Source organism: Castanea sativa, chromosome 4, assembly GCF_040712315.1.
Source record: "Castanea sativa cultivar Marrone di Chiusa Pesio chromosome 4, ASM4071231v1".
NCBI lineage: Eukaryota > Viridiplantae > Streptophyta > Magnoliopsida > Fagales > Fagaceae > Castanea > Castanea sativa.
The window spans coordinates 44235019-44245907 of record NC_134016.1 but is presented as its reverse complement, the minus strand read 5'-3'; the positions used below and the strand labels follow the sequence as shown (position 1 = coordinate 44245907).

General features: G+C 31.7%; 1 protein-coding gene across 1 annotated transcript; it reads right to left on the bottom strand.

The window, feature by feature from the left end:
* Positions 1-1281: 1281 nt before the first annotated feature.
* On the bottom strand, positions 1282-3238 carry LOC142630873 (uncharacterized). The gene is made up of 3 exons (XM_075804928.1): positions 2697-3238; positions 2457-2586; positions 1282-2331 (listed from the first exon to the last, which is right to left on the bottom strand). Exons 1-3 carry the CDS (start codon positions 2827-2829, stop codon positions 1476-1478), a joined length of 1119 nt encoding a protein of 372 aa, XP_075661043.1. The 5' UTR covers positions 2830-3238; the 3' UTR covers positions 1282-1475.
* Between the last annotated feature and the right edge of the window lie 7651 nt (positions 3239-10889).

Sequence of the window (10889 nt, the reverse complement as noted above, 5' to 3'; positions counted from 1 at the left end):
TGCAAGCTTCATAAGAAGCAGTGGTGCCAATAGAGATCAAAGATTGTTAATTTTGTTAGGTATTATATATTAGTTCACAAGAACTAAAAAGTTGTATTGTTGCATCCAACAATGACCTTAAATATGCTCTAAATTGATCAGGTGATAATGACCATAATATGGACGTCTTTGGAATACATATTGAATTAGAACCACATCATTGGTCCTTCCTAAGCATATGGTTAGGAGTATTAATTGGAAGATTAGGTCAAGTACATATATAACATCTGGATCTACCGAATATTCTACCGAATGTTAGAATAATAGTTAAATAATTAAATTTATGTTTTCTAACAATTTAAACTTGTAGGATAAATGATAATTTGTCACAATTTAACATGTTTTTTTAAAGTTTATGCTTTAGATCAGATAGGTCTTTTTTTTTTTTTTTTTGCTGTCTTTTGGGACCAAATTTGATGCAGCCTTTTGTGATACATTCGCAATGATTCACAACTAGTGAATAGGGAATAGTGATCTAAAGTGTGATACATCGTTTTAGTTCTGAGAAGTCTTGGTCCTCTTTTCTGTTTAGATATCTTTTTGCGAAAGGAAACAAAGGACATTAAAGTTTTGGAAAAGCTATATAGACTTTGAAGTTATGGCGCTGACTATTTTTATATTGAGTTTAGGACCATTTTGCAAGCCGTGTGAAAAGCATCCAAATACAATTGAAACCAAAGATGATTAATCCAATTGGGACTATTCCATATTTACTGTTTTTAGACCCCACTTTGCTCTCTCTCCAATAATACAAAGGACAGGACTCTCTAATGCATGGATGAATCTGGAGCCCGCAGTTGGATCATATGCTAGAAAATCAGCATAAACTTATATACAATAGGCCCGGATAATCTTCTTATTTAAGCTCTGCCAGCGGTTCAATATATCACAATCTGAACCTACCCCACCTATCTTATATATGTACATTCAACATATAATATATGTTTGTACAAAATAACAATGATTAACTTCATATGGGTTTAGGGTCAAATTCAAATACCCAAAAGAGAGAGACAATAAAAGAATGCAAGCCTTTGCTTCTGTTTGTGGGCACAGATAAGTTTTGCCGGGGACTAAAAAGTGGTTTAGGTTAAACAGTAGTAAAATGAAAGGCATGGAAAAGCACTATATAACTGTAAATACCAACGATAAATATTAGTTAAGACGGTGGAAAGATTAGGACCACAAAACCATAATCTGCAAGAACATTATTTCAACTTGCTGAAAACAAATACAAATCAAAGCTCAAAGAAAGATCAGCTGGATTATTATTATAACCTACTTGGAAACCAAAAAAACAAAAAAAAACAAACAAAGACTTCATCTCAAACTTTAAGTTGAAATTCCCTGAACTATCAACATGTTTGTGTATTGTGGTTTATGTAGGGAAAAAAAAAGTGACAAAAAAAATTAAAATAAAACAAAGAATTTACAGTTCATATCTGCTGGAAAACATCAAAATGTGCTCCTGTTAGATCTTCTGAAAGTGACGTTAATGGATAGCTACCGAAATCTACTGAATTGTGAGCTTGAAGCTGACCTTCTTGCCAAGAACCTGCCTTCAATTCCTCAGTTTTTATCTCATTGACCTGAAACTGAAACAAAGACTCCAACTTGGTATCTGAGTCCCATGATGAATAGGCTGCATTTTCTAACATAATATCGTTCACTGGGAACCCTGCATAGCTGCTCATGTTTGAGCTGTTGCTAGAGCTTTCTTTCACCTCATTGTTCATGAAAAAGGAGCTCATTTTTGAACCTGAATTATCAGAAAACTCTGCGCCGGATAAGTTTCCATGATCAGAATTGGTCAGACCTGGCATTGAAGTGAAACCATAGTTGGAATTTGTTTCAAATTGGCTTTGGTCAATGTCGGGTTTGATATTTGTGTGATGATTCTGATCAGGTACAAAAGTTGAAGTATATGCATTTGAATCGACACCCGCTTGGAACTCAAAGCAGGACATTGGATCAAAGCTAGGCTTGTACATGAAAAGCTCTCTTGAAGCTTCTGTTAGTCCATTATGATCATAGTAATTTGAGTCATCAACTAGAAATGCTGGACCACCCTGTGATGCCATAGTTGATACAGTAGTACTTGGAAGTCCTCGAGACTGAAAGCATGTTGTTTCTGTACATTTTTTCTCATCCTTTGGTTCAACTTTGCTTAGTGGCTTGTGAGTGGATGGATCAATCCCTTGCTTCATTAGCTTCTTCTTCAAACATGAATTCCAGAAGTTTTTTATCTCATTGTCTGTTCGTCCAGGTAGCTGTGCTGCAATTTGAGCCCACCTGAAATTCACCAAAATAGTTTATTAAAACTCAAATTATTGAACACCCATTTCCATTTTTGTCTCAAAGAATAAAAATCTGATGCCTTTTTGAATGAGAAGAGTCTTATATATGTATATATATACCTGTTGCCAAGGACTTCATGTAGACTCATAATGAGATCCTCCTCTTGCTGTGAAAACATTCCTCTCTTCAAATCAGGTCTCAAGTAGTTTATCCATCGCAACCTGCAACTCTTTCCACACCTTTGCAATCCTGCAAGAAACCAAAACAGTTAAGATTGTTTGAATACCAAAAGGCTTAGTAGCTATTTAGGTACCATTTGAAAAAGATGTTACAAAGTTGATGGAGAATCAAAATATTACCAGCTTGTTTAGGGACTGAACTCCAGCAACCAATACCAAATCTTGTTATGTGATTGAACAGTTTCTCATCTTCTTCAGGAGACCATAAACCTTTCCTTAACTTTTGTTTCAAGCAGCAAGAATGGCGCCCCATTCTGCTAGCAGCTAAAGACTATTGCAAGGATTGTGTACAATGTTATGTAAGGCAGTCTGCAAGTATATATATATATATGATCACTTCTTGGACATGGGAAATGTTTTGAGAGGTGTGGGAATTAATATATGTTTATGTTGCAAGAGTGAAAAAATCAAGAATAAAATCTGATGATTTAAAGGGAAGAGGCATAAATCATACTTAGAGTTCAAGTTATGAAGAGAGAGAGAGAGAGAGAGAGAGAGAGAGGCTTGAGGAAGGTGAAGCAATCAAGTGGGTTTTACGCAAATCCGGTGCTCTGCTTTTGCATTGGACTGGATTGGTTTTTAAGATATCTCTCTGTAGAAAAATTAAAAGAAAGTAATACCAACGAGAACCATTCCATAAACGTGTAATTGTGAGTTAGAATACAGTTATATGTTTATGTTTACATTTATAACAGTAACAAGTACACTAAGTTCCTTGTGTCCAAAAGCATAAACCTCATAGCAGATAGTATTTTTTTTTTCCTCTCTTTCTGTGTCCATTTATTACTGAGTAAAAATTATATGAACACATTAATTTAATCATATTTGTGGTGCATGCTACTAATTGTTTAGAACCTCCAACTTAAATGAGTCCTAACCACCATGAATATTCAATATGATTTTTGGGGCTAATATATTTGATTAGAGAAATAATTGGGATGTTATTAACGCTGAAATACAAATCTCTGGTCAATGTCTTCAATATTTATAACAAAAATCAGAGCTTGAATGACATTTTTATAATTTCCCTCATGTTCCCTATGGCCTTTTAGTATATGTGTTTTCATGCTTTAAAGTTACCCTTCTTGGAAGCAACCTTCCATGCTGCAATGCAATGCATTCTGATTGACTTTAAGTTTAGGAAAAAAACTATTTTCACATTGCACTAATCAATACTCGTAATTTGTAAACAACATTTTTCACAATTATTGAACCGGTAAATTATGATAATATATCGAAGTGTTGTAAGTGATGGATTAATGTAAAAATCAATAATAATTTGAGTTCGAGGACATGTAAAATTTTTGTGCTACAGATTTCCCTGTAATGAGTATTTCAACGTCGACCGACACTGTGCGCTAGTATGCGTGGGCTCCATGCAAATGTTTGACTGTTGTTCTTGTAAGGTAAGGGCTGCGTCGAGGTTGTATCGAAAGATACAAAATAGTATGAACCAATAAAAAAAATTTAAAAAAAAAAACTTTCCAAAAATAAATAAATAAATAAAGAGGACCGGAAAGTTTTTTTTTTTTTTTTTTTTAATTTTGGTTAGGAGGACTGAAAAGTTTTAATAGTCATTGTTTTCTGTTTTTAGTACCTTTCCTTTTGGGTTTACCATAATAAGCTTTGTATTGTAACGGAATTCTATTATAGCTAACTAAGTTTTAATTACTATAACAAGTAACAAGCTCAATATGTCATATAATGATGGGCAATGATCATACTTAATCTGCAAACACAATTTACAAACTGGCACAGTTAGGTAGATGAGATTTATGGATTGAAGTATATATAATTTATCAATAGGTAATACAAAAAGATAGGATTACATTATTCCGAATACGTACATTTCTTTGTATTGAGTAAAACAGAGTTTTGTTCTTTAGCTTTTCACTAAGGATGAATTGCATAGAACCTTTCTCTGCATAGTTCTGCCCATAACATTTCACTACGTACATAGGTTATTGCCGCTGCATTGAACATAGGTTCTTCCGTTGTTGTACTTATAAGTAAACTAAAACACTAAATGGGAATTAAGAAGTAGAAGAATAAAGTGCATTTTTGAAGTAAAAAATGTATCTTGCCAAGGATTTCCTAGTGTTCCAAATAAGAGCATCTTGCATTCTCGAATGTGAGATCAAATTTTTTTTTTTTTTTTTTTTTTCAAAAAATGAATATTGGCTTACATAGGCAATATTTTTTATAGGGTAAAAAGTCATTGAGGCCCAAGTTCACACCTAGGGTTGTATATCGGTTGGTCCGATTAGGGTTGGGGGGGGGGGGGTTTGAGCCGAACTATGAGGATCGGCTTCTCAACACCAAGACCGAGTCGTGCCATGAATGGTGGGAGTTCAAGCCGTATGCGGTCAGTCCTTATGGGCTTGGTTCAGTCAATTCGAGCAAAGACAAAAAGACAAAGGGTGATAGTGACATTACCTAATCCTAAATGGTAGAAGTATTGGTGAAAATCGGTGAATCGACATCCAAGTAGGTACCCTGAGAGAGAGAGAGAGAGAGATCTGACCGAAATGAGAGAGGAATATATATACACACACACGGGTCGATTTGATGTTGTTGAAATGCGTTGCAGACAATTGTACCAACCAACATTGGAACCCCAAAAATGCCTTTGAACTTTGCCCCACTCACCATTGATAGCCTTATTTGTAGTTCAATCGACATGGCTTTGATTCAATTCATTAGTCTGAATCAATTCTTGAACAGCCTTACTATCACTTGTTAGGTCTAAAAGGCACACCTATGCGGTAGCCCTACCTCGTCTTTTAGATCAACATGCTTCGGATGTCAACCCTACCTTGATCCAGAATATTTAGGTAAAAGGGTTTTGCCAAAGGTGTTGAGGGAAATCCTTGATCAAAAGTCAAGAAAGTAGGTTGTTTCATTTTTAAGGGTTTAGATTTGGTGAACTTCAATCCACTTATCAATTTGCTTAGTTAAAATCCTCGGTATAATTCATCTTTAAAGAAACTTATCCCCATAATTTTACATTTATTTGTCAAGTTCTTTGTAAATCTTGGCATTTGAGCATTGCGAAGGTTAATTGATACCAAAAATCAAATTGGACTATTTGAAAAATCTTCTTATTCCAAATTAATTAGTTTACTTTGATTTTTCAATCATTAATCTAAAATCAAATCAAAGGATAAAAGTCTTATGAATATAACTGACTTGTGGATTAATTAAATAGAACACCTAAAACTTCCTCTTTTCAATTATGTGATAAGACTCATAATGTGAAGGTTAATCGTGTATAACAAACTAGATGTCAACTTTATATCTTTTCTATTCATTTTTTTGCCCCAATTTCCTTATTGATGAGACAACACTACTCTTGCTTATTATATTGAATAACACATTTTTAACTTTTGTATAAGTGAAAAGTTGATACGTATTAATCATAATAATTCATAAGTAATGGTTGATTTTCCTTTTACTTTTTTGACCTCTTGCCCTTATTAATATAATTAGACTGATAAACCGGATCCACATTGAGACTAGGTTAACCAAGAGCACTGTGCTAATCCAGATCCTTTTTATCAACGGTAAATACTCTAGCTGCCCTATGTTTAAAGAAAAATTTAACAGATACTCTAAAAGTATTTGTTCAATAAATATTTATAAAAACTTTTTATGTGAAAAAAAGTAATTGATTATTTTTGACAATTTTTTATATTTCTCATAAAAATTGTATCAAAAATTTCTTAAAATGATCAACTAATAAATATATTAAGAGAACCCATTAATAGGATTTTTTATTTAAAATGAAGGGGTAGAAAAAGTAAAGCAATAAAAGAAAATGAAGTCTTTCCTTCAGTTAAAGGAAGAAAGAAAAGAAGCAAAGAGGAAGGAAAGGAGGCAAAAGAAGAAAATGAACTCACATGTTTTTACTTGCTACCTTTTTGCTTTCCCGTCCAATACGGCAGAAAAGCGTAGGAAACTTTTGAATTTTGTTTTTCTATTCTCTTGTCTTTCCTTTTCTTTTCTTTTTTTTTTGTTCCAAAGTGCATGTAGCCAAACATAATGGTATGGTCCCAATGTCCCATTCACTGCCCTTTAGTTTATATACTAAACAAATAACAATAATAGTAATAATATTATTATTATTTTAAAATTAACACATAATTTAAGGATGTTTTCAAATTAAATTACATAGTTTTAGAAATTTTAAATTAAGCCTTATAATTTCAATAACATTTTAATCCAAACCTTAAACTCATTATGTATGAAGCCATTAATGAAAAATGCTTTTAAAAAAACAACCCTATATGGCTTTTAGTAAAATAATGTCCATGTATAATATAAACATATTTTATTATTTATCTTTTATAATTCGATGGTTATAGCGATGAGGAAATAATCAAATAATACAATATTTATTTAAATATATTATTTTGATGATTCAACATACATGTTGAAATATTCAAATAACATTATTTTTTTTAAAACACTTTTCACTAACGATATTAATTTAATTAATTGGGTATATAATTTGAATTGAAATGTTTTTTTAAAGTCTTTGATTAATTTGGAAAATATGGGAGTTTAAGGGTTCAAAATTTAATTTACCAAAAAAAAATCTTAAGTCTCAAATGAAGCACAAAGCCTCTCTATTAATCATCAACCAAGGCTAATATCTCTATCAAGTATCAACTTCTTTATATTCATATTACTTAACATATTTATCACAATTTATCAAAATTAGGTTTCTTTTTTGGCCAAACGATTGGACAAAACAACGCACAAAATTAATCCTTTGTCTCCCAAATTTATAAAATTACATCAAACAATTTTGCCCATTAAATCAACTGCCAGGTAGCACCAAAAAGTCACAGATTACTCAATTTTGATCAAGAAAAATTAATAATCCAGGCTATACTTTTAAATGAACTCTCAATGATTGGAGCTTTTGACGGACGTAACCATGACCGACAAATACACGTAAGCTGATATAATTGCAATTAAAAATCTTTAGGAAAAAAATACATAGCCAGCTTTGAATAGACCCACAATACGACCAATCGTTACAGTGTTCTTGGCCTACAATTTTTGTCTGTCGTTGTTCATTTATTTTATTATATTTTATTTATATATAATTACAAGATGATAACATGTTTCGCTACACCACCAAACTTTTATGGATCTTCTACATCATTCATCTTAATTTTACTCAATTTATTTGCTCTTAATCAATATATAATGCTTATATTGAGTTTCAATTAGCTCAACTAGTAAAATATTTTATTTTCGAATAAGAGATCTAGGTTTTGATCCCTACTTACATAGTTGTGGTTTAATGATAAAGAACATTAATTGATGTCTTAGTCTGATAATAAGAGATTAGAGGTTCGATTCCCATCTGCACGGTCATGATCTGATGATAAAGAGCACTAATTGATGTCTTGGTTTATTAGCAAAGAACAATTATTAAGATCGGACGCTATAAATTAAAAACAATCTTAAAAAACAAAAAGTCTACCATTTTGGCAAAGATTACAGAATAATTGAGTTGGACTATATAACACTGCTAGGGGGGCCATTTGGTAACGTTATTTGTATTTTTTTGAAATATGTGTAAAAAAAATGCGTGTAATATTGTTTAAAAACTAAAAACATATTATTAAACTATTGTATCAAACAGGGTATAGGATTGTTTATTTTTTAGAATATTAAGAAGCAATGGACCTAATAAGGATTATATTTATTTACACAAAATTAGAGTAATAATATTTGGTCTATTGGGCCATGGAGATCTTGGATCGCACGTGAAAAAATAACTTGTCGGGATGTGAAAGAAAACATCATATCGTCGGCGTTGGCTTAAAAAAATAAAATAATTATCAAGTCTAGAAACATCATGTTGTTTAATCATAAATTAAAAAATTCGTATATGATTGAAGGAAAAGTATCAAAAGCCAAATAATTAAGCTACTTGATCTGTTAAATAAGTATGTAAATTAGTCTAATCAAACGCCATAGTTTATGTTTAAAAAAAGCACATGGGATTTAATTTTCTCTAATGAACTTTCCGAATGACATTATTTTTTTTGTAACATTTAAGACATGAAGATATGGTTCGGATTTGACTTTTCCTTGTCCAAAAGTTCGTCATTTTTTTCAAAGTTGTATTCTAGAATATGATGAGTGTGTATGTATGATGTATCATTTTACTTTTTTTTCTCTTGTTCTCATTCACAATCTTAATTTGTTTCAAGAAGATACATGTGTGTCACAATATTATTCCATTCAATTTTTTTGGCCTTTTTGGCAATTGATTGTGATGTAGAAGTTTTCTCTCTGATTTGTTAGATTTCAAATTGTCTGCTAGTACTCACTATGAAAGCAATATGCTATCAACAAGGGGTGCTTACAAATTAAGACTAAGGGTAGCATTTGACTTGTTTAGCCCTTTGTTTGATACATTTCTCATTCTTTTTCTATATTGTTTAATAATTTTGTACTAATTTCTAATTAATTATCATGTACCACTTTTGCCATACCTATGGAATAGTGAGATCGATATGATGTATATTAGGATGAACACATTTTCAAGAAAAAAAAAAAAACTTAGATAGTGATATTTCTAAAGATGGTGATGAGTTGGATTTTTCTTCATAAGTTTATAGCTATAGCTATGTAATTTCTGTATTTAAAGCACTAGGGAAGAAGTTATAGTCACAAACAAATAAGTCAAAAAGGTAGAAAATGACCAAGCATAATCATTCAATTTGATAGTAATTCAGCACCAGTTTCTTCCAAATTTCGTTTGGAGAAACTACGAAAATAACTTTCAGTATTTTACACTTAATGAATCTTAACTTAAAATGTTTATAACGTGGCCCTTTCTCATTTACTTTCTTACCACTTTTACCAAATCTAAGAAAGTTCTAAAACCTTAGCCCAATGCGATTGTTATCAGATTAATCGGCATTCAATCTCAAAAAAATTGATTTCACTCCTTTAGAAACCTCACTGTCTGTATTATGAAGTAGGTCATATAAAGTCAGGTACACAGTATCTATCTTAAATAAATGTCAACATTTTAAACCAATATTAGGAAATTGTTAGTGGGTGATAGATACAACACAATTTGCTTTATGATTTTGCGGTGTCAATATCTGGACCTGATCGACCGATTGAGATTTTCATTTTTGTATTCTTTTTCTCCTTTGATTTTTTTGGGGGACAATTTACTAGTCATTGTAGAGCCTATCATTTTCTTGCAAACGTGTGAATGGTCATCAATTGGTCATTGGTGATGACTGTGTTGGTGTTACTACTGGTGTAAAATAACAAAGATTTTTTCTCAATTTTGGACGTATATTTGTTCGCACAATTTGACACAACTTGTACATTTATCGTGTATAATTAAATTACATTACTTACACACAGATTCACCGCTCGAATTTAATGAATAATAACTTAATCATCAATTATCATGTGTTTAAGTTGTGTCAAAATGTGTGGTTCTCGAGTTTTTGTTTACCTGTGAGGTAACTGTACAGGTCGTGGTATGAAAATGTCAAAATATATGTGTTTGTTATGTGAGACACATCTATATACCTTTCAAAAAAACAAAGAGACACATCTATATGTCTTGCTTTCTCACTTGGCGGCCCATACTGCTATACACTGTGAACCACCTAAGTCCCTGTGCAGCTTCGTCACCATGATGTCCCAAACATACTCCAGCTCCCTCGTTGGTCCACTTCAAGTCATCTCTCTCTCTCTCTCCCTCTCTCTATCACGTACGAAATACTCACACATGTTTAGTCCCAAAATGAATTGGTCTCAAGGGGAATCTTGATATATTGAGGGGCCTAAATTAAGGCGAAAAATAAATTAAGAAATTTTATATATTTAAAAATAACTTTTAAAAAAATAATCTAAATATTGCTTAAACTCTATTCTCTTGTTAGATGCAAAATTACTAATTAAAATGAACCACCTAGAATATTTTTTTTAAAATTATTTGTAGACGCAAAAAATTTGACAAAACATTTCACACATGTTGATGTGGTAGATTAATAATGGTAAGTAAAAAAGTGACGTTAGTAGTGGACCTAGATGAGAATCAGTAAAATTTTGCCAACTCAATTGTTGTGAAAAATCTCGTGAAATTTTTTGTGTAATGCTTTTTTTTATTTTTAGAAGTGCTAAATTCATAACATTTTCACAAAAAATTCTAGGTGTTAAGTTGTTACTAGTTCTAATTTGAACCCACACTATTGAAATTATTTTTTTAACTACCAATAACAGCCAGTAACATCCTGCAACTTAGAATTTATTGTGAAA